Below are 24,154 nucleotides of genomic sequence, written 5' to 3'. Positions count from 1 at the left end.
ACTGTCTACAAGTGTAAACAAGTACATTGTAAAAAAAAGTTGAGCCAACTTAAAACCAGCTTCAGCAGATTTTTTAGTTTTTTTTCAACTTGTTGTTTTAAGTTTATACAACAAAAAGTTGAGAATCTCCTACAAAAATAAACTGAGAGAACTCAAAAATCTGCTGAAGCTGTTTTTTTTTTTTTTTACAGTGTAGCGTGCACGTCTGAACTTTATCCAGTTATCATGTACAGTTACACCACAGCTATTTTACTACATTCTCCAGAAACCATCATTATGGCAGAAAATGGGAAAACAGGATTTTTTTCTTGAGGTTCTATAAAGTGGGGTTGTACAGTGCAGATTTGGTTGTTCCCACTCAATGAAAAAACACACAAACACCACATGAAAAGTTGCTAACAATTTCCTCATCCTCACCATCCATTTATAGGTCACCCAGATCCTCTTTAATATCATAACTGAAACTGCTTTATCCTGCTAAAAGAAGACAATCACATCATTTTCCATGGAGGTTATATGTGTCTCTATGGCCGCTGTGAATGGGCTACGAGGATTTTAAGTGGTCAAATGAGAGATGTCTTTTGTTGTCGTCGTCCATTTTTGACTGCAAAAGTCAGTTAGAGAAGCTACTTTGAACTTGTCAGTCTAGCTCGTGACAACAATGTCAAATTTGAATAAATATCCTACATTTACATTAAATAGGCTAAATGTAAATATTAGAATAATGCTTGATTTATTCATAAACCTGATGAATATTAATAAAAAAATGACCTGATGTGACTGAATTCTAAAACTAAACAATTCAAGAGAATGAATCAGACTACATATATGAGAGCATGGGCCATTTCAGACGAACCGATACATGAGAATCAATTGTAGGCCTACTTTCCAGCGAGAGAGAAAGAGGACTGTCTTGGACGAACCGATTCACTGGAATGAATCAAACCTTCCAACACTGTAGAGAGCACGCGGTTACTTCAACTCATTCATTGATGCAGACTGCAGTGCGACATTATAAACAGCGATGTTATGTTTGTTTGCGCTACACTGCTAATTGACCCTTCATAGGGAGTTTGATTGACAGTTGATCTGACTAATCAAAACGCTGAATCTGCCATTTTTGTCTAACAAACAAACCAGACAGGAGAGTAGATAACCGTCAGTGGACTTGAACTTGAAAAATGGTGTGTATTGATGTCTTTCTGCAGTTAGTTATGGTATTAAACAAAGTCTCAGCTTTCAAATTTTGTAATTGTTTTTTAAGAAAATCAAACAATAAATGCCATTTTGTGGCTCTTTAATGTGTCGTGACAGATCGCCGTAGCGCCGTGTGAAGTGATCATATCTTCCTTTATATAGCATGAAATAAACATGAATGAAAATAAGAAGGTATCATGTTTCAACTGTGAAAAGACGTCAATACACAAAATGTTTCAAGTGCACTGATGCTAGTCTACTCTCCGGTCTGGTTTGTTTGTCGGATAAAATTGGCAGATTCGGCGTAATGATTGGTCAGATTGCCTGTCAATCAAGTTCCCTGTGAAGGGTATATTATGGGGGAAAGCAGCTTGTTATTGGAAAAATTAGCTTGAATGCATTTGAGCCACTGAAAATCTCTTCTGAAAAATGTAGCTAAGTCAGAATCGTACACTATTGCCTATGTCCAAGAAAGCATTCTGACAGCCATTTCATATAGCAATCAGACCTACTGGTTTCAGAGAATTTGCCCCAAATTAATGTTAATATTTACTTTCAGTCTATCTGTTTGAAAGGATTAGCTCTTAGATTTTTATTAATTAGTTTTCAGTTAATATTATGATGAAACATCACTATATGGGGGTGATTGAAGTTGGTAAGTGGTAAGCACATGTTCCCTAAAATACTGAGTTTGTTGATCAGTTTGCTGATCTTGATCTTCTGTAATTTCCTGACTTCTCTCTGTTTTCACTTTCAACATGAGTGGCAATAAGTGAGTCCATGATGGTCCATTCATCAATACCAGGGCTACATTTGGGCTTTATTTAATCTGTCACTGCAAGATGACCGTACTGTCAGGACCTGAGACAATATTTCTTTTGATCCCCATGAGGTTTAGGTAAACTCTATGGTGCAGTTTTTCAGAACCTGAGTGTAAAAATGTTCATTTATGTCCCTTCGATGTCCCCTGGATCTCACGTCAGTGTTTTATAAGATTACTCAAGACTCAAGACAGGCTAAAAGTTCATTGTGAGGATGACTGACTGTAAATTTCTCTCCCACAATTACACACAATTAAACAAGAATTCCAATTCTTGAGAAATAAAACTTACTTTTAACTGGGAGATTACACAAGGATTTACTTGAAGCAGCTGTTACTTGAAAGAGGTTGTCAGGGTCAAGTGGTGTATGCAGAAAATTATAAATATATGTTTTCCTCCATATCTCCTGTATTAAATGATGGGATTCATAAAGGCTTGTTTCAAATTAGGGAAAGTAATATGACTAGTGCTTATTTTTTATTTAAAAAGCCTTTTAAATGTTGGGTTGATTTATTATTATTATTTTTTAAATGGAAACTAACAGATTTAAAGGTTTCCTTATAAAAGATATCATTTAAAACTATAATAATCAAAACTGATGAAAAACAGTTCAATTTTATATATATATATATATATATATATATATTTCACATATTATGACTCTTACTCAATTGCAACACCGGTTCCACCACAATTACCAATTTTGGCACCAATTTTCTCAAAAGTCAAGTCACCTTATTTTTTATTTTTTATTTATTTAAGACAAAAAAAATCAATGTACATATTTATCAAGGAGACAACAGTGTCAATGAAGAGCTTAAACAGTAAGGTAAGGTAAGTATAATTTTGCGTAAGTTTCAATCAAGCATGTCAATTTATGCAAAAAGTGTGAACATATTGTTCATTTGTATTAATTTAGCAGAAACCTTTCTTCTTTTTTTCAGGAAAGTATCTGAAAATATAAGTGGTTAAGTGTCTTCTCAAGGGCACAGTGATTGTTCCTCATGGGGCTCAGACCCAGTAACCTTACCAGACCTGAACTTTAGCCACTATACCACACCACCATCACAGACACTGCTTCCACGTAGCAACATAAAGCTGATGATTTAGCTGAATTTCATCAGGGTGTGAAAGTGTGCAGAAACATGGCTCATGAAGTGACTAATTGCCTGTGCTTCGAAAAAGAACAGAAATAGAGAAGTGAAAATGTCTGGTTTTAACTGGTTTTCTTATCATAAAGATGGGTGGAGCGTTCAGTGTCCTTTCAGATATAGGTAAATCACATTTCACGGAGAGAAGATGATTGATCAAAACAGGCGAAATTTGTCTGCGAGTCTGTGACCTCACTGAAACCGACAGATAATTCACATTTTAACAATACAAACGTTTTGTTTTAGAATTGACTTTAAATTTCAGGAAGCTGAATAAGGAAATATGTTTATTTAAATACTTATTTAAAATAATATTTAGGATCATTTGTAGTAGTTGTAGCATTACGGGAAATTACCACACGGATCCATTTGTTCAGGTAAGAATATTTTGGGATTTGTTGGAGCATGTTTTTGTTTTTTATAACTGCAGTTTCGATATTATCTTTAAATTCTTTAAATATATGTAGATATAAATTTAGAAGAATGTAGATATACATTCTTTTATATCTTTAAATCTTACATAAAACATTTTAGAAACCACTCAAAATTAACTTTTCTTCAAAAGTTTATTGAATCTTAAATGTATTTAAATAATTGAGATGAAGTGATTATTAAATATATTTGTAATATTTTACAGTTTAAACTATTTTAATATATTAAACAGAATTAGTTTTTATTTAGTTAGTTAGCTGTTTGTTTATTTTTACTGGAGTCCCCATCTTATATTTATTAAATCTTACAGAAAGCATTTTAGCATTTTAGCATTTTAGTTTATTCAGTCAATGAACCAAAACACCACAAAACTTGTCTTTGATTTTGTTCTAAACCGCGACTGTGATTTTAGAATTTTTATAGGGTGGCAACAAATACTCTGAGATTACAAGACAGCATTTTTTCTCCATAATATAATTTGGTGAGTATGAAATTGCATAACAGATAAGATGTTGAGCAAGCTCTTTCAATAAACTAGAAGTATATTTGGGAAGTGAAAACAACAGCAGGATGGTCCGTGTGCAGTATTCTATAAAACAATCTCAGTACACTCTAAAAAAAAAAAAAAGCTGCGAGGAAGAACCAAAAAGGGGGTTTCGCGGTGATGCCATAGAATAACTATTTTTGGTTCCCTGAAGAACCATTTTGTGAAAGGTTCTTTAAAGAACCGGTGTTTTTCTTGGTGCCATGCACCTTTTCTGTTACAAAGAACCCATTTTAAAGGTTCTTCAAAGAACCACTGATGAATAGGTTCTTTATGGCCTCATTTCTTCCATATCAATATCCTTACATTTATCATACTATAAATTTTCTATAAGATGTATGATTCAAATGTTTATTGCATTTACAGTATACATCATACCTCAATACTGTGTGTATGTGTTTAATAGGGATGTGCACAAGTACTACAGTACTCAGACTTGACAGCAATGATTGATCATTTTTTAAAGTCACTGCAATCATCGTTTTCATGATCAATCATCACTGTCAAGTCTGAGTACTCGATGATCACCTGACTTTATATATTTCTCTTTTTCTGATTGGTTATGGCAGCATTTTGGGTGGTACCTGAGCTCTGACTAGTTATTGTTAGGACAGCATGCCATCCAGACAAAATCAAAACCACCAGTACTTGAAATGAAAAGTGTACAAATATACCCATCCCTAGTGTGTAATACAGTGAATACAGCAGATTAATGTCAGTACCCCCATCATCCACTAGTATGCCCTTTTTCATCCCGTGGAAACTGCCACTGGTGGGTCAAAGAGTTCCCGCTTTCACGGTCCTTTTGATGAATGGTTGAGGCTGGGTACATAGGATCCTGTAACAAAAAAAACAAAAAAAGACACTTTCATTAGTTTCTTAATTTTCATAGGTGGATGGATGAACTTCCAAAATTCTTTGACTTGCTTTGATTTTGTTTCTATTCTTACTGCTGTTCATCTTAAAAATACCTTTCCATTATCTTTGTTTGTCATTTTTCATCATTATACCTGTGCTAAACCTATTCACTCTCCAAACCACTTATCCTCTCTCGGGTCATGGGGGCTGAAGCCTATCCCAGCATCTTTAGCCTCAAATGCATCCAATTAATGGTATTTAAGCAATATAAGCACTAGGTAACAATGTTATACAGTACCTGTCAAAATTGTAGAAACATTACATTATGTTTTTGAAAAAACAAACAAACAAATAAATAAAAATCTCTTCTGCTGACTAAGTCTCCATTTAAGAATACAGAGAAACTAGTTATATTGTATAGTATAAAATATAATTACAAATTAAAAGAACTGTTGTCTATTTTAATATACTGTAAATTGAAATTTATTCTTGTGATGACAAAGCTGGATTTTCAGCATCATTACTCCAGTCTTCAGTGTCACATGATCCTTCAGAAATCATTTTAATATGTAGATTTGCAGTTTTATTTTTCTATTAAAATAATTTTACATTTCTTATTCTTAAAATTGCTTTTTAACATTTTTTGTGGAAATGGTAATACCATTTTCAGGATGAATAGAAAGAACAATGAACAGCATTTATTAAATTTATTAAACAATTTAGTAAATAGAAATCTTTTCCAACATTATAAATGTCGTCACTGTTACTTCTGATAAATGTAATGCACCCTTGATTAATAAAATTATTAATTTCTTTCTTTTTTCCCCCCACAAATGTATTAATTTCTCTCTTTTCTTACCACAAATGTTTCAATTGTATTGTTTCCACAAAAATGTTAAGCAGCAAAAACTGTTTTCAACATTGGTAATAATCAGAAATGTTTCTTGAACAGCAAATCAGCATATTAGAATAATTTCTGAAGGATCGTGTGACTCTGAAGACTGGAGTAATGATGCTGAAAATTCAGATTTGATCACAGCAATCAACTACATTTTAAAATATATTCATATAGAAGAAGTATTTTACTTTGTAATAATATTTTACAATATTTCTGAGGTATTTTAAATTGTAATAAAATTTTACAATATTTCTGTTTTTGCTGTATTTTTAATCAAATAAATGCAGTGAGCAGAAGACTTACATAAAACATGTTCAAAAAAACATTTAAAAAAATCATAGTAATCTGTAACTTTTGAACAGTTGTGTATGTTTGAGGATTTACTTACAAGTCAAATAGTTCATAGCGCCTTAGATATGTTTATAATATATAAAAGGATCTACCAGTCTTTTTAAATTAATAAACACCACACATTTATATAACTCAAAATTAATACTTTTTATTACACTGTAATTGAATGCAACAAATAGAAAATGAGTCTGGAAGGAGCTCTGGACCAGACAGGACAATTTAGCTCACTTGATCTCACTTTCCAGAAACAAAAATATTTTCAACATCAAGAACCATTAATTAGTCTCTGGAACCTTTCTGTGCTACAAAGAACCTTTTGTGCAATGGAAAGGTTCTTTGGATATTAAAGGTTCTTCATGGAACCATACACCCTCCCAAAGAACCATTTAAGAACCTTTTTTTTAAGAGTGTAACTGCTATTGTAGATTTGATTAGTTCTGTATTGTTGTTTTGAGCTGCAATGTTCATGGTGACAATTTCCATATTACTTTGCCTTTTTGATTATAACATGAACCTGGTTTGCTCATAACATGGCATTAAGAAAACCTCCCTCAACTTGTTTTGATCACCATGGTTTCATATCGAAACCAATTCAGTGTAAATCTCCTGTTTATCCTCCAGGGAAGCCCTGAGCAACTGAGCAAGCAATCATGGGAGACTGGGGATTCCTCTCAGCTTTACTGGACAAAGTACAGTCCCACTCCACCGTAATTGGCAAGATATGGATGAGCGTCCTCTTCATCTTCAGGATCCTGGTGTTGGGAGCAGGAGCGGAGAATGTGTGGGGTGACGAGCGATCCAACTTAGTATGCAACACCAACACGCCTGGTTGCGAGAACGTGTGTTATGACTGGAAGTTCCCCATCTCTCATATTCGCTTCTGGGTCATGCAGATCATCTTCGTTTCCACTCCAACTTTGGTGTATCTGGGCCACGTGGTGCACATCATCCACCAAGAGAACAAACTGAGAGAGGAGCAGAAAAGAAACCCGATGTCAAAGTCTCCAAAATATACAAACGAAAAAGGGAAGGTTGAAATCAAAGGAAGCATGCTGGGTAGTTACTTGACCCAGCTGTTTATTAAAATCATTTTTGAGGTGGCTTTCATCGTTGGACAGTATTATCTGTTTGGATTTATCATGGAGCGTAAATTCAACTGTAAGCAGTCGCCATGTACGGTGGAGACAGAGTGTTTCGTGTCTAGACCCACAGAGAAAACCATCTTCATTATCTTCATGTTGGTGGTGGCATGTGTGTCTCTGGCTTTAAATGTTCTAGAAATCTTCTATTTGCTTTGTAAGAGGATAAGTGGGAGAAATAAGAAATATAGGAATGTAATGTACGCTGGCAATTCCCATTATCCTTCACCTTTTTCAGTAGAACTTGATTCTGCTCATGGAATGAGACACAATGAGTTAAATGTGGCCTTTCAGAAAAGGTGGGATCAAAGCAAAGGCAGCCTTGATGGAGCCAAACCTGAGCCATAGAGCAATAAGTCATTATGGTAACATGAAATGCACATAACTAATATAATCAAATGTATATAATCAGCAAATGTTGAATGTAACTTTTGCTAACTGCACACTAGATGTCGCTGTAATCTTCTTGAGTTGCACTCACTAACCCCTAACTTATGTCACTCCATGGCCAGTCATTGTTTTGCCTGAGTTACTGTAGTTTTTATATCCTTTTAAAAATGTTATTTTCGCAAAGCATGCAACACGAAATATGATTGACCAACTTTTTCTTTTTGTGCACTGAGAATAAACATTGTAAGATAAATAAGTAGATGAAGATGTATCAGTTGCTTTCTTATATAGAAGGGACATCAGGGACGAAGTTATTAAATTATTAATAAAAAAATCTGCAGATACACACACGCACATGCTTTTATAATATATAACACTATTTATAATATATTATATATGAAATATTTACAACCTAATATTTCAACTTTACAGTATAATTAAAACGGAAGTAAACAAGGACAATATCATTTTTATATTTATATTCTTTACCTCAAAATAACAAATGTTCCTTTTAAGGAAATGTCATTATATTTTGTATTATGATTGTCAATTATTGTGAATAAGACAAGTTTTCGAGAGGAACATTTTGTTCGTCTGAGTTGAAGAAGCTCACCAGGAGAAAGAGTGCGTGAGGAGGACACAAAACTTTGTCGTGACGTAGCCAGACATGTGACTTTGCCAAACTTTGTGCGTCTGCTTTCCACTTTCTTCCCTCCGGAGTCTGTTATAAGCAGGGGAAGTTTGACAAGTGTGCCTCAGTTTCTCTACAGTCGCTTGCTTGGATTTGGTGACGGAGTAAGTCCCTACAGGGCTCTCCTCTCTTTACTTCTCTCCAGGTAAGTTTTTACAGAAAGTCTTACAACTTTTCAAAACTTTTTATTTATTTATTTTTTTCATAGCGGCACTAATATTCAGAACTGAGCAGCACAATGGAAAGTTACTTTTAAAGAATTGTAAAGTTTTAAATGCCATATTACATTTTAACTTAAAATTTGAGTGAGTTTAGAAGTTAATGAAATATCGAAATCTTTATGCTATGATGGATATAGCCTAATATATTAGAGTCATATGGTTCAATATATCATATTTTCACATTTTATTCACGTCTGCTGTGCAAGACACGTTCGGTGAAAAAGAGGTCATTTAATAGGCATGTCAGTAATTACAACAAAAATTAAATAACGGGCATTTAAAAAAAAAAAAAAACTTTCTGGAAAAAAGTTCTGAAGAAAAATTTTAAAACATGAATTTAATAGGAACTAATTATAACAACAATTTTTCTCTTGGAATAATATGAAAAACAACTTTGGGTCATTTCTTCCTTTGTTTTTAGAACTCTAATACGACTTTTTAGTGAAAAAACGATCTGTTTCGCCTGCGTCGTGCATAGCGCCGAGTAGGGGGCGCTGTTCAGTCCCCCAATACAACGTTAAGCGGCTTGACTGTGGCAGGATTTTAAACTAATTCCCAAACATTCCTACATTATTTTGTGCAATTCTATTTTATTCTGTCTATGTACTTTACTATATAACTATCTAAAGTTCAGTTGAATGTGACATACATTGAGCTATTACAGACACAAATAAAAAAATTCTGCCCATTTGTTATATATATATAGATATAGATATATATAGATATATGTTTTAGTAAATTTTTTTTGCTCGCTTGATGTCTTTATGGACTTTTAACACTGTCATAATATACATTCCACATACCTCATTCCCCATTTAAACTTTTTATTAGTGCCACGAGACCCACAAATTGTCCAGGATATTGAAGGGATGCTCTGCTTCATGCCTGTACCACATGAATCAGGCAGTTCTTTAGAAGTTTTTAAACAGTTCCTTATGATTTTTGATTTTCCATGCTGTGCAGAGGATTTAATCAAAGACTTGCAGCCCAATTCTATTCAGATTTCAAGTGAATGTTATTGTTTATTATTTTAAACATTTCTGATGTGAGTGGAAGGATCGCCATCTGATCTTTAAATTCTCCAATGTTCTAGCTGCTTAGTCATGTTTTCTTCATGTTATAGAAGTATTTAAGATGCTTCACTTTCTGTCATGGTAGCGTTTGCTTGATAAATTGTATTTCACAAAGCAAAAGACAGCAAGTCCTGGCAGTTATCTTTACAACCTCAAACCAAACCCCTAAGTGTGTGAGCCATATGTTTGTTATCTGAGACCAGGTGTAGTTTATATTATGATAATCTTGAGGTCACTTTTCATGATTATTTTCATAATAACATCCTCAGCAAGTGCTGATACTAATACTTTCATCATGTGCTTTATGTAAAGAAAAATACACTACATGTGGCCACTTGTGGCCACTACAATTCAAATGTATGAATTGCTTTGCATTACATAACTATATGTGTGTGTGCGTGCGTGCATGCGCGCGCGTGTGTGTATATATATGAAGAGTTCAGATGCAAAAGCCTCTAAGTGCCATTTGAAATTTTCTTCTAAAATGAGCATTTTTATCAGTAATAGTGTATGTTCAGTAAGTTCACTTTAATGGTAATAAATAGGTTCTATTCATTGCCATTAAAGTGAAATGACTGAACATAAACATAGGAGCCTGAGAAAAATGCTCATTTTAGAAGAAAATTTCAGACGACACTTAGAGGCTTTTGCATCCGAACTCTTCGTTTGTTAATTTGACATCTACTAAAAGTGATGGACTGTTTGATTAAAAATGATAGGGAAAAAAATTCACAGTGAAGTATTACCCATTCAGACTTGTCACTTTGATATTTTGCATCTAATGCAATGACATTCAGACATATTCAAGTGTCACTTAAGTGTACAAAAGTGTCTAAATACATTTTATTACATCTCAGCTTTCTATTTTCAGCTAGAACTCCCTCAAGATGGGTGACTGGAGTGTGTTGGGAAGACTTCTTGACAAGGTGCAGGCCTACTCCACGGCAGGAGGGAAAATCTGGCTCTCCGTGCTCTTCATCTTCCGGATCCTAGTTCTGGGAACGGCAGTGGAGTCGGCCTGGGGTGACGAGCAGTCAGCTTTCAAGTGCAATACCCAGCAGCCCGGTTGCGAGAACGTCTGCTACGACAAATCGTTCCCCATCTCACACGTGCGCTTCTGGGTGCTTCAAATCATCTTCGTGTCCACGCCTACGCTCCTGTACCTGGCGCACATTTTCTACCTGATGCGCAAGGAGGAGAAGCTCAACCGCAGGGAGGAGGAGCTGAAGGTCGTGCAGAACGATGGCGGTGATGTCGAGCTCCATCTCAAGAAGATCGAGCTCAAGAAGTTCAAGCACGGCCTGGAGGAGCACGGCAAGGTCAAGATGAAGGGTGCCCTGCTGCGCACCTATATCGTCAGCATCTTTTTCAAGTCCATCTTTGAGGTGGGCTTCCTGTTGCTCCAGTGGTACATCTACGGCTTCAGCCTGTCCGCCGTGTACACTTGTGAGCGTTCGCCTTGCCCCCACCAGGTGGACTGTTTCCTCTCTCGCCCCACGGAGAAGACCATCTTTATTATCTTCATGCTGGTGGTTTCGCTTGTGTCGCTTTTGCTCAACATCTTCGAGCTCTTCTATGTGCTCTTCAAACGGATCAAGGACCGTGTGAAAGGCCGCCAAAACCAGTTCCCCACCGGCACCATGAGCCCCACGCCAAAGGAACTGTCCACGACCAAATACGCCTACTACAACGGCTGCTCCTCACCGACCGCGCCGCTCTCGCCAATGTCGCCTCCGGGCTACAAGCTAGCAACCGGCGAGCGAACCAACTCTTGTCGCAATTACAACAAGCAGGCCAACGAGCAGAACTGGGCCAACTACAGCACGGAACAGAACCGTCTGGGCCAGAACGGCAGCACCATCTCCAATTCGCACGCTCAGGCCTTCGACTACCCTGACGACACTCACGAGCACAAGAAACAGACACCGGGCCACGAGCTGCAGCCGCTGGCGTTGATAGACGCTCGGCCGTGCAGCCGCACAAGCAGCCGAATGAGCAGTCGAGTGAGGCCTGACGACCTGGACGTCTAGCTGTGTGACTTGGTGCCAAGTCACAACACTAGAGGACTGACCCAGGCAATGAGATGCGCTCATTTCCTGTACTGAGGGGACGGGGCTTCATCCGCACAGGTTCCTCAATCTAGACTCTAGTCGATACAGAGACATAAAATTACTCACACTGCTGGAGGTACTATTCATTAATAATGATGTTGAAACTAGCAGAGCTAACATGTCCTAACAACCGAACAGCCAGGGGAGACTCGAAGGGGCACAAACGGGGCCAAACCTGCCCACCAGAATATGCCTTGGTGATGTGATTGATTTTGTTGTGCTTGTTAGTATTGGGTTTATTAAAATGCCACACAACGATTCCATTTTAACAAGTTGCACTCCTACAGTAGGTGTAGATTTGCATTTTAACCCCCCTACAGTCAATCCCGGTTATTACGTCACATGACCTCAAATCCACATTGTCCAACAGGGTGTTCACAGTCATGAATTAATATTTATTTATTCATAACCATTAACAGGATATCCACCACTAGATGAAGATTGACTACTACTCAAGGTCATGTCTACATAATTAATACCATCCAAGTGCATATTTATTGACAATAATCCAAATTTCAGCAATACATTCATCAGCAAATACGTTTTTTTTCCCGTTGTTTATTAATCACAGTGGACTGTCATTTTCCTGATAAACTTTGAATTTATGTGGTGTTGGTTTTTGTTATTTGATGATATTTGTTGCTTTTTGGGTGGTGGTATGAAACAGAAATGTTTATTTGTGGACTGAGCTGCTGTACCAACTGTTACACGGCTTGATGTTCTTTTCTGCATTTTGATTTTTACTGAAATTGTCTTTAATAGTGTGCGAGAGAGAGGCTTTGTCTTTGTTCTCTTTTTTTAAATATCATTTTCCTTTTTGTTTCTTTTTGGAGGGCAGACGGAATGAACTACAGTAGTTTTGAATTAGAATGAGTAGAATTAATGTCTTACCTTTGGAGTGAATGACCTTTTTAACTCAATGTAATCATTGCTGCTTGAGAGATAGTGTTTTAGTACTGTAAATCAAGCTAACACAAATGTGAGTTTTTTTAGAAGACTGCTTTTTAGAGCTGGACTAATATTTAGTCAGTTATATTAAGAGATATATGCCAGCGTAGCTCCACAACTACCAAACACTAGTAGATGAAATTTCATTATGGACATTCTTTGTTTTGATTTTTCAAATTGTGCATCATAGTATATTGGTACTCATTTGCAGAGGCTCATGGATTTTTCAGCTACAATGGTGTTTGCACTGAGATTTTGGCTAGGGTGTTATTTGATGCAAAAATGACGAAAAGCTCTCTGTTATGCACGTAACTAATTTATTTTACAACACACTACAAGGCGTAAAATCACTACACTTAAACAGTGCTCTCACAGAATCCTTGGGTTTGGGATGTTGAGTGGCTAAGGCAAGATTTTGCATCTGGTAAATAGTGCAAATTGGGTTTTAAATCAGAACAAAACTGATGTAATGTCATTCCATGGGAATCTGCTGTTGTATGTTGCGCATGACAGTGGAAAAACCGAGCAATCAAACAAAAAGAGACATTTATCATATCTGTGAAAAAGCAATTTAACCAATAAAGATTTTTTCTTTGTCATTTTGAATTGGTGTGCCTCAGTCAAACTCTTTTTTTCGACCACACTAATGCTCAAACTGTGTTTCCAATATACACTTAGTCATTTCAGTATTTTTGTTTACACCCATCGAGAGGCTCACTATCAAAAAAAAAACACACAATGCAGTGTAATTTGTCTGGTGCCACTATCTAAAGGAGTCTGGTGCAGGCTTTTTATCCAAGAGAATTAGCCCTACACAAACCACCGTGTTTAAACAGCCAATAGAGACAAACGCAGTGTAACGGCCAAGATCTGTCTACGCCAAGACCAACTTGCAAACCAAAAGACTGATAAGTTTTTACATGTATGTTTTAAAATGCCCCAGAAACTTTAAAAATGTAATCATATAAAAAGATTCAGTGCCTTTTCTCTTATCCAAGTTTCCTATTTAACCTTTCCACAAAGCTAAATAAAACCATATGCCTGGGCCGAGTCTGTGGACCACATGTGGCTAGAGCAGAAGAACGTAAAAAAAAAGCAGGAGACTTTGATCTAGTGCTAATTAATGTAGATCTTTTTAAACCAGATTTATCACACAACGCTATTGCATATACCAGAGGCAGAACTGATAAATTCAGTTTTTCATCAAGACATGATAAAAGAAAAGTATCAGCTGGTGCAAAACAAAAAGGTTTTCAAGCCCAGTGTCTTATAAACACACATATTGCCATAAAAAAATTAAAAACACTATAAAACAGCAATGTTGTGAAATATTATTACAATTTTAAATAACAGTTTTCTATTTTAATATATTTTAAAATGTAATTTATTACTGTGATGGCAAAGCTAAATTTTCTGCATCAATACTCCAGTCTTCAGTGTTACATGATCCTTCAGAATATCATTCTAATATGTCGATTTGCTGCTAAAGAAAATTCTTATTCTTATTATTATCCATGTTGAAAACAGTTGTGCTGCTTAATACTTTTTTGGAAACCATAATTTTTAAAAAAACATCTTTATTGAATAGAAATTTAAAACAGCATTTATTTAAAATAGAAAACTTTTGTAATGTTATAAATGCCTTTACTTTTACTTTTGATCAATGTAATACATCTTTGCTGAATAAAAGTATGAATTTAAATGAATAAATAAATTCTTACTAAGCCCATTTTTTTAATGGTAGCTTATGTGTATGTATGTATATACAGTATATAAATATATGTATGTATGTATGTGTGTGTGTGTGTGTGTGTGTGTATGTACACACACACACACAGTATATATATATAGAGTATATATATAGATATTTATATATATTTTATTTTATTTTTTTATCCATTTACACACTTCATGCTGAGTCACCATTAGTACCACAAAATATTACAACAATAAAACGGAATGGACGTCAGAGAAACCACTCAAGGGATGGGTAAACATATCTGAGGTACAATTTTTTTTTTTTTTTTTACAGAGGAAGATGGGGACGTAAGTAAAGACAGTCAAAATCCATATACAGCAAGCCTCTGCCCACAGACTACTGGAAACCTCGATGTGTGAGTTACATTTCCTGTGCCCATACTGCCACCCAGACCACAACGCCTGGGTGGTGCTGGGAATCCATGCTAAAGTTGCTAAGTTTGACTAAAAATGGCCATTGGACGTTTTAATATGACGTCGCCCATGTTTGATAAAAACAGCTGCTGTGCTTCTCTCGTAACATCTCAAATTGGACACCCGCCTGGCTTTATTTTTTAATGACATGTCTTTCACAATCTGAAATAAACTATTTCCCCCTCTATAGCCATGCAGAGTGAATTTGCAATAAATGTTCTGGTGAATTTTAGCCGTAATTCTAAAAGGCATCGTTTCTGTGATGATTATCTTCCTGAGAGCACTAAGATCGGAGTTTTGATTAAACCTCTGGATGCATCTCTCTCCTGCTGCTATATGGCAGCGGTTCTGAGTATAGGTATACGAAAACTTCACATGTGCCCGGCGGCTCTTCCTGGAGCTCAGCTAGAGCGGTGGAATGCAGCTATCAAACACGCAGGGTGTGAAAAATGTGCAATACTTTGTAGCTGGTCAACAGTCACGGACTGGCCGCATTGCACCTCCAGGCACTGTGGATATCATGCACAGTCATGTTTCCTGAGAGACCTGCCCATTCCCTGATGTTTATATAAGCATAAGCAAAGCAAAACAATAGGATGCTTCCAATTTTACAATGGCGAGAGCTGCCAATCCCAAATGGTGTCTCAGCTTTCCGTGCGGTTAGAAATTGGATTCGTCCTCATCGCATTTTTCTTTGAAATTTTCCACTGCTGGATGGACTGGGACTGCTGAGAGAAAAGCTGTGGTTTTATTAAACATGGACAAGCAGCTCCCAAATATGTCTAATAAGCTGAAGAACATGCACAGAGTCAGAGGAACTCAGCACTAATAGACTCTCTTTGTCAGCAAAAGGATTTAACTCTCTCCTACTCTCATTTCTCACTACATCATCAGCTGACACTGTCAGGAGTCTCAGTCTCACCTCATATATTACCTTGTTTTACTCCTTTGCTGTTTATTCAAAGTGAATTCATGTTGCCTGTAGGCCACGTGAGCTCACATGAGCTCCTCCCTGCTAGGTTAGGCCTCTGTAGTACCAACAGGAAGTCTGCAGGAAGACCTGACGCATGTGACCCAAGGCTTTGCCATTTCCTTCCATGGAAAACAACGTAAAGTTGTACCGTTTTACCGGGAGTTTCTGATATGCAAGCACTATAAGAACATTTTTTGTCATTGTCATTTTTCCTTTATTAGCACCTGTGTTTTTAGTGGAGTTTGCTAAATTATCTTGCTAAAATGTCATGTGACATATTGAGGTGAGACTTTTACTTTTCTAAGCTGTAAGAATTACAAATATGACCTATAAAATGGCAGTAAATATTATAGAGACTTCTGACTTGGGTCAGTTAGAACCACCAAGAACAAGAACACTCAAATCCCTGGCAACCACCTAGAACACCTTGACAACCACATAAAAACATACTAAAATTATTTAGAACACCTTAGAAACCACAAGCAATGCCCTGGCAAATAAATAAACATCCTAGCAGCCACACAGAACACCCTGACATCTTTAAAGCAATACATTTAGAAAACCTTGGTAACTATAAAGTAATGTACAGGCAACCATTCACAGGAGCCTAGAACCATTTGGAACACCTTGACAACTACCTAGTAATGTGCTAAAAAGGATTTAGAGCCCCTTAGTAACCATAAAGCAATGTCCTGGCAACCACCTAAAAACCCTAGCAGCCACCCAGAACACCCTGAAACTGTATAGCACTGAAAACAGTAAGAACACCTTAGCAACAACATAGAAATGCCTTGGCAACCATCTAGAAACGCCCTAGCAACCACTCAGAACTACGGAAGTTCTAAGCGGCCATGCATTATTATAATTTTTCTGTCTTGTTTTCTCGTGATCACAACTTAATTTTCTCGTGATCATGACATAATGAGTTGTTTTGTCGTTATCATGACTTGATTTTCTCGTGATCTCGACATAACGAAAGTTGTTTTGTCGTTATCACGACTTAATTTTCTCGTGATCTCGACATAACGAAAGTTGTTTTGTCGTTATCACGACTTAATTTTCTCGTGATCTCGACATAACAAAATTTGTTTTGTGGTTATCTGGACATAACGAAAGTTGTTGATCTCAACCTAAAAACCGTTTTCTCACGACGTAATTGTAGCTATTGTGAGAAAATCAGGGTCGCTATATTGTCTTCGACGATAAAGTTGCAGACCCGACAGCCTCCTTCTCAAGTGTCGAACGCTTATGTGTAAGTTGTCAATCACTGACAGACACAGAGCTAAAATGGCCGAGTATGAATATGCATGACAAGTATTCTATCATGGATCAATGTAGTCGGTCACACACACAACACCTTCAATATTTGGGATGGTATACCATATTTTTATTTTTATTATTTCAGTTTGAGTGAGTCCCTGATCAAAGTAAAGCGAATACGATCATCCATGATGCTGCGATGATGCTGCTTATCATGCCGAATACACAGAGAATATTAAGTCGTGATAACGACAAAACAACTTTCATTATGTCGAGATCACGAGAAAATTAAGTCGTGATAACGACAAAACAACTTTCGTTATGTCGAGATCACGAGAAAATTAAGTCGTGATAACGACAAAACAACTTTCGTTATGATCAGGAGAAAACAAGACAGAAAAATTATAATAATGCATGGCCGCTTAGAACTTCCGTACAGAACACCCTAAAAACTGCACAAAAACATTTTAAAGGGGTCATATGACACGATATCAAGTTTGACTTTCTCTTTGGAGTGTTACAAGCTGATCGTGCATAGATAAGATCCCTGAAGTTCCAAAGACTAGTCTCAAAACCAAAGAGATATTCTTTATCAAAGTTAAGACTCTGCCACTCCCTCCTAAAATGGCTCATTTAAACACGGCCCCCACATGTCTACGTCACGATGTGGAAATATTGTGTTGATGCAGCCTTGTCAGGGAGAAGCTGTGTGTTTCTAGGCGAAAGGCATTTTACTAGGCATTTTCTAGGCATTTTACGGACGACAGTTTCGTGAACCTAGGAGAGGAGGTAATGCTGACTTTGCTATGACAATCTGGCGCTTCTGAATCAGTGACTTTAAGTAGGCTATGTTTTGTTATTAGTTTAAGTATTTGATATTGACTGTTCAAATGCGGGGTTTTGCGTGTTGCGTTTGTGTTTGTGTGTGCGCGCGCGTGAGAGAGAGACGGTTACATCACAGCACATTATCTTAATCGTGGTTTCTGTGTGTGTGTGTATGAGAGAGAGAGAGAGAGAGAGAGAGACAGGGTCACATCACAGTGGAGTGTACAGCCTGTCAGAAATCGTCTTAAATGCGGCTTGTTTGCAAACACATATGAGCATCGTCACTGTGTCTGTTACGCGACTCTGTTCCCCTCTCGGGCTTGAACTGATGGTAAAACTAAGGACATTATTAACTGTCTTTACTTTAATTTTGAATGCTGAAGCTCGCAATTATGGAAAGGGGCGTTACATTTCCGATGAGGCTTGTGGTGTTCGGCCAATCACAATGCACTGTGCCAGTTGGCCAATCATTCTTTTACATTAAAACTAGCAGTAACTCTGAACTAATGTAAACAAAGAACGCTGTGTGTTGGCGTCCTCCCACAGGTTAACAGATTTTAAACAAGCACTGTTAATACACATTTAGTTAACCAAATGAAACAATATACATCTGCTCAATGACGGTGCCTGGATCAGTTGTGATCTGCGTCTCGGGCCGATGACGTCACTTCCAGGGAGGCATGCCCAGGCCTGTTGTACACGCCCCCGTCCCTTGACTCCACCCCCATGTCAAAACAGTGCCACAAAGTGAGACGCGCAGAAACGTGAAGCGCAAAGGGGAAAACGGTATCGCAAGCTCAAACTTGACTGAAACGTAAAATAAAAGCAGCGTCGCAAATAAATGAGTAGATATGGCCATGGAAAATATGTAATGCAAAATCATTGCTTTTGCTCGGTTTCATTTATAATTTGCAATCCTTTATTATTTTCTCACAATACTTAATTTTCTTTTGCAATTCTTTATTTTTGTTTACAAAAAGTACATTATTTTTTCTCAACACTTTCATTTTCGTTTGCAAAACTTTATTTTCTTTTGCAATACTTAAATTCTCTTGCAAATATATGCGGCATTGTTTTGACTCCATAGACAGATGCGCACTGGAATGCATGAAAATTAAATGAGGCAGATGAAGAGAATTAGGAAAAAAGAAGTGCAAATCCAGAACATGAGCAGCAGAAAAAGCAACAGTATTGCATGACGTATGCGCACATGCAGTATATTCCTGTCTGTCCGGAGTGAATCAGTAAAGGCCTTGATGAAAGAACAGATACAGAGTCTCTTTTTAAGGAACATGAGGTTCTGCCTTGTGTGTCGCTGTTGGAGCAGGATGTCGGCCATGTGGGATGCATTATGCGGTGGTCCTGCCACTGTCCACTCAGATCTCTGTAACCCAGCGTCACCTTTGTTTTGATAGCACTAGCTCTTCAGCTCCCCCGTCCAAGTGTTAAGGCCATTAAATCGTTAATGTGGCCGGCTCCTGCGCGTCTCAACGAGAGACTTCAAAGTTCACTGGGACTCTGTACGATACCTCCAACTGAGGTGGATGGGGTTTGGAGAGAAGGGCATACTGGGTCCATACCGAAGCTAAAATTACAAGACTTGTCATCGGTTACCGAGAGGTCAGGAGAGAAGAAACTATGCAGCACGCATCCAAAGTCAATAGCGGGTTGACTGGCATAAGCAAAATATTTCCATGCTTCACCCCAAAACGACGCTCTGTGTTTTTCCCCCTCACTTCCACACCAGCTCTCACTTACGGCAAAACGTCCAATATGTCAACTATGGTCATTACTCTAAATTTAGCCAGATGCGCCCCGGTTTTCCACTGAGAGGTCCAAATCGGGAAAATCAAGCCAGGAGTATTCTAAGAATGGGGAATAAGATATATTTCATTCGCCTGACTGTAACCAGCATCTATTCAAAGAATGCAGCAGTCTGAATAACTTTCAGCGCTGCTCTTTTGGCAATATGTATTTGCCATTGCTATAATTTTAGAGGGCTGTAGATGGTTAAACAGCTGCTAAGCAAGAAGGAACGTAGTATAACATCTGAGGATCTGCAACAAGGGAGCTAACCAATCACAGTGGAGGAGGGGGACTACCGACTGTACTACGGCTGAACAACAATGGAGAAGTTAATATTGCTTGTCTCCGAGTATTTATTTCTTTACTAGATCGAATTGCCGGACTACCATAATATTGTTATGAAATATAATGTTTGGAGAAACATTTCATTCGCGATGCGTCTGCCATTACTTCAGCGGATATTCCGTATCATTGCAACCGCAGGTCTAAACGGAAAAAACGCTGCGCTCTCAAAAATATATTTGATTTTATCGCTTGTTCATAATAATCTGCATTAAAAAGTAATGAATAAATTTTAATTTATTATTGTTGTTGTTATCATCATTATTATTTTGTGTAGCACTATTGTATACCACACAGACATTGTATCAAAGCAGCTAAGTGTTTATTTATTAATCATTTTTAATGTCTTTTTTACATATATATTTTACAGCATTTTCATAATAATCTACATTAAATATAATGAATATTATATTATTATTAATGAATAATAATAATAATTAATATTTTATTATTATTATTATTATTAGGATAGTGGTTAGCACTAGCATGTTCATGATTCTCAGGGAATGCATGAACTGAAAAAATTGTACACCTTGAATGCAATATAAGTTGCGCAGGATAAAAATGTCTGCCAAATGCATAAATGTGAAAATATAAAGGTGTCTGCCAATGTGCTCAACTAAACCTTTCATTTCTAGAGTGACACAATAAATGAAAGTAATATCAACCATGACTGTTTATAATTAATGCATTTCTAGACACTTTTCCCCCCCGAAATAATTGCATTTTAAATGATCAGTGCTCATTCCCTGAAAACTGAACTCGTGATGCTCTACTGTTTGAGCGACAAAACAGCTCTAGTGCAACTTTTAGACTTTTATTTAGACAGACCCAACATTTTTCCTTAACTTTAATGCATTATAAAAAAAATAATTGTTTTTTATTTATATAAATGAAATAATTTCTATTATTATTCCATTGTTTTATTTAAATTTTTAATTGTTTTGCAAAGTGGAATAAACATGCAAAATAATAATATCTATTTATCTTAAAATAATAAAAAGTTCCAAGTTAGCTGCTTTTGATTAATAGCCATGTTATTTTATTTTGAACATAGTGTTGGCAAATTTGCTCCATGACAAATTTGTTATGCTAATGCACATTATTAGAATTTTCTAAATATAAAGAAATTCAAACTGCACTCAAAATTTAGACCATGCACACATGAGGGATCTTTCCTCTTATTTGTAGAACCTTCAGGACTCAGAATAATGTTATTCTTGTTATCTGACATGCTGCACCACTGCTGTTCAGGACATCTGAGCCCTGTGAGAATCTATACGCTTTTGGGTTTTCCTTCTAAGCTATACGGCCCTTGATCATACCTCCACTGCATTGGCTCTCCATCTCTCCAGATAAATTCACAAGCATGTTTACAATCGCATCAGGAATGCTAAAGCAGCTAATAACCTTGTTAAAAACGAGGCTTTGTATGTTCGCTTTTGCTGGCTGCACACTTAAAATAGTGCTTGGGGAGGATAACATAGCACTCGTTTAACTGCTATAGACACATTCAACAAACAAACGTAAGTGCATATCCACAAACTTCCTAAACTGTTCTTGTTTCATTTTCCCTGCTAGCGCATAAAAGGTTCTCAAACCACTGTGATTGTAAAAACAGACAATGTTGACTTTGCATTTGATTATATACCAAAATGTACATTATAATATAAAATGGCTTTGATGAATGGCTGTTTGAGCACTGAGGATGGTTGCAATTCACTGACAGAGGGTTTCTTCATTTATGTAACAATGCAGCTTGCTAAGCTCATGAGGAATAGCAGTTTTCCTCGGCTGTCTTCTAAACGTTTGTGTATGTGTCTCTGTACACAGGTGCACATTTGCTCCATCTGCAGATCACATTGCTCTTCTTCAATTTTACAGATTCAAGGATCAAGACAAACTGTCTTTAGGCAGGGGCCACTGTTGCTCCCCTAGGAAATAATTTCCCTTTTCTCCTGATTCAGAAGCTGCTCTCTAAATTAACTTGCCGATTTTTTATTTTTTTTAAATCAAGCATGCTGTCTCAGAATGCTCTTATATGTAGCATAGGCTAGCCTGATTAGCATAGTGAATCAGTTCATTTGAACAGTTCATGTATATGAACTGAATAAAAAATAAATGATTAACTGATTAACTCAGTTGCAGTGTTAATTTCGGCAGGCATTTTTGATTTAGTGAAGTGAAGTGAAGTGAAGTGACATTCAGCCAAGTATGGTGACCCATACTCGGAATTCGTGCTCTGCATTTAACCCATCCAACGTGCACACACACAGCAGTGAACACACACACACCGTGAACACATACCCGGAGCAGTGGGCAGCCATTTTATGCTGCAGCGCCCGGGGAGCAGTTGGGGGTTCGGTGCCTTGCTCAAGTGCACCTCAGTCGTGGTATTGAGGGTGGAGAGAGCGCTGGACATTCACTCCCCCCACCTACAATCCCTGCCGGCCGGAGACTCGAACCCGCAACCTTTGGATTACAAGTCCGACTCTCTAACCATTAGGCCACGACCATTAGGCCATGACTCGTCAGTCATTACCTTGAGACAAAAATGCTTAATAGTCTTTGTCACATTTTAGTCATTTGAGTCTTTCATAGTTTTAGTCGACGAAAAGTCATTGCATTTTTGTCAACTTTTAGTCATTACTTTTAGTCAAACTAGTCATCAATTCTTCTCTCTTTAGACCAAATCAATTAAGCTTATGAGAAATTTGAATCAAGGATTGAATTTGGAAAAACTGGAATACATTTTATTGTTTTGGTAGAGATATAAATTAAACTAATTTTTCAGATACATTAGGTTTACTTAAGTATACATTTATTTAACATATTTTGTTGGTTAACATTGATGACACAGATAATTAGGAATGCTGTCCATTTAAGAAGGAAGGTATGCATGTAATACTGACAGTTTTCACCCACCTGTTTACGCTCACTTAAGCCATAACCGACTGTATTTACGTGAGATACCCTGACTCTACACGATAGACATTTGGACTGCTGTGTGTATTTGAGCGCTGAGAACTGATCAATTGTTGATAAATTTCGTCATAGTTTTTATCATCAAATATTAGTTTTAGCTCGTCTCGTCTTGAATCGTCACAGGAAAAAGGTTCGTTGATGAATATTTTTTTGTCGTCTTATTTTTTTTTAAACTTATCAGTTCCTGGAAGCCCCATGTGCAAAAATCCCTTAACACAACTTCAAATTGAAAATTATGAGAAGGATGCAAACATGTTATATATACATATTATGGCTGTTAGCAGGCAAACATTTAAGTGCAACCAAACGAGAATTTGGGAAAGGTTTCTGCATAGTCAAAGCAGAAAGAACTCACAGTAACCATGCCAAGCAAAAACAACAAACAAAACGAACAGGGTGCTAATTAGCAATCAGCTCACAGCAGAACGGGCTGCTTTTAGCAGGAGCTTGGACATGGCACAACATCGGGCTAAGCGGAGCGGACTTTGATATCCCCACAGCTTTGTGTTTTTAATCTGCAATTCCCGCAAAGTTTAAGAGCTACTAACCAACAAAAAGGGCAAAAAAATGTTTAGGATGAATGCTAAGCTAATGATCCAAGCCAGAACAGATAATTTTTCCAACCTAAAATAGCAGAAAAGAGGTGCTATTTGAAGCACTCTTTGCCTCTGGTGCACCACACATTGGATGAAGGCTTGATGCAAATGCTTGCACGGGGTTGTGTTGAGGACAGGGCAATGGCTCAAACAGTTGAAAGAAAAAGCCTTCAGTACAGCGCTGCCCTCAGCTGCCCCCTCATTTGATCACAAGGTTCATAGCTAATAATGAATGTCTAAAATCTCATATGTGCCCGAATGAGAGCACTAGCGATAAACCTCCAATAATCAAATTATACAAACTGGAGTCACTGTTCTGGTGGTGAACTTGTGCATTTGGAAAAAGCAACTTTAAAAAAGTTTCGGAAAT

The 24,154-nt window shown here is 37.0% G+C and overlaps 2 protein-coding genes across 4 annotated transcripts; both read left to right on the top strand.

The window, feature by feature from the left end:
* Window positions 1–3,284: 3,284 nt before the first annotated feature.
* On the top strand, window positions 3,285–8,040 carry gja13.2 (gap junction protein alpha 13.2). Of its 2 annotated transcripts, none has more exons than XM_079433608.1 (2): window positions 3,285–3,546; window positions 6,874–8,040. In XM_079433608.1, exon 2 carries the CDS (start codon window positions 6,903–6,905, stop codon window positions 7,737–7,739), a length of 837 nt encoding a protein of 278 aa, XP_079289734.1. In that variant the 5' UTR covers window positions 3,285–3,546; window positions 6,874–6,902; the 3' UTR covers window positions 7,740–8,040. The 2 variants fall into 2 exon arrangements, with proteins under 2 accessions (XP_079289734.1, XP_079289735.1); XM_079433609.1 differs by lacking the exon at window positions 3,285–3,546 and adding an exon at window positions 4,012–4,082.
* A 457-nt stretch (window positions 8,041–8,497) lies between these two features.
* On the top strand, window positions 8,498–13,429 carry LOC306880226 (gap junction alpha-1 protein-like). 2 transcript variants are annotated; one of them, XM_079433602.1, is made up of 2 exons: window positions 8,498–8,617; window positions 10,638–13,429. In XM_079433602.1, exon 2 carries the CDS (start codon window positions 10,654–10,656, stop codon window positions 11,794–11,796), a length of 1,143 nt encoding a protein of 380 aa, XP_079289728.1. In that variant the 5' UTR covers window positions 8,498–8,617; window positions 10,638–10,653; the 3' UTR covers window positions 11,797–13,429. The 2 variants fall into 2 exon arrangements, with proteins under 2 accessions (XP_079289728.1, XP_079289729.1); XM_079433603.1 differs by having other exon boundaries at window positions 10,624–13,429.
* Window positions 13,430–24,154: the final 10,725 nt, after the last annotated feature.

The sequence above is a fragment of the Barbus barbus genome (assembly GCF_936440315.1).
Source record: "Barbus barbus genome assembly, chromosome: 14".
Lineage (NCBI taxonomy): Eukaryota > Metazoa > Chordata > Actinopteri > Cypriniformes > Cyprinidae > Barbus > Barbus barbus.
The sequence above is the reverse complement of the archived record's forward strand: the minus strand, read 5'-3'. Positions and strand labels throughout refer to the sequence as shown.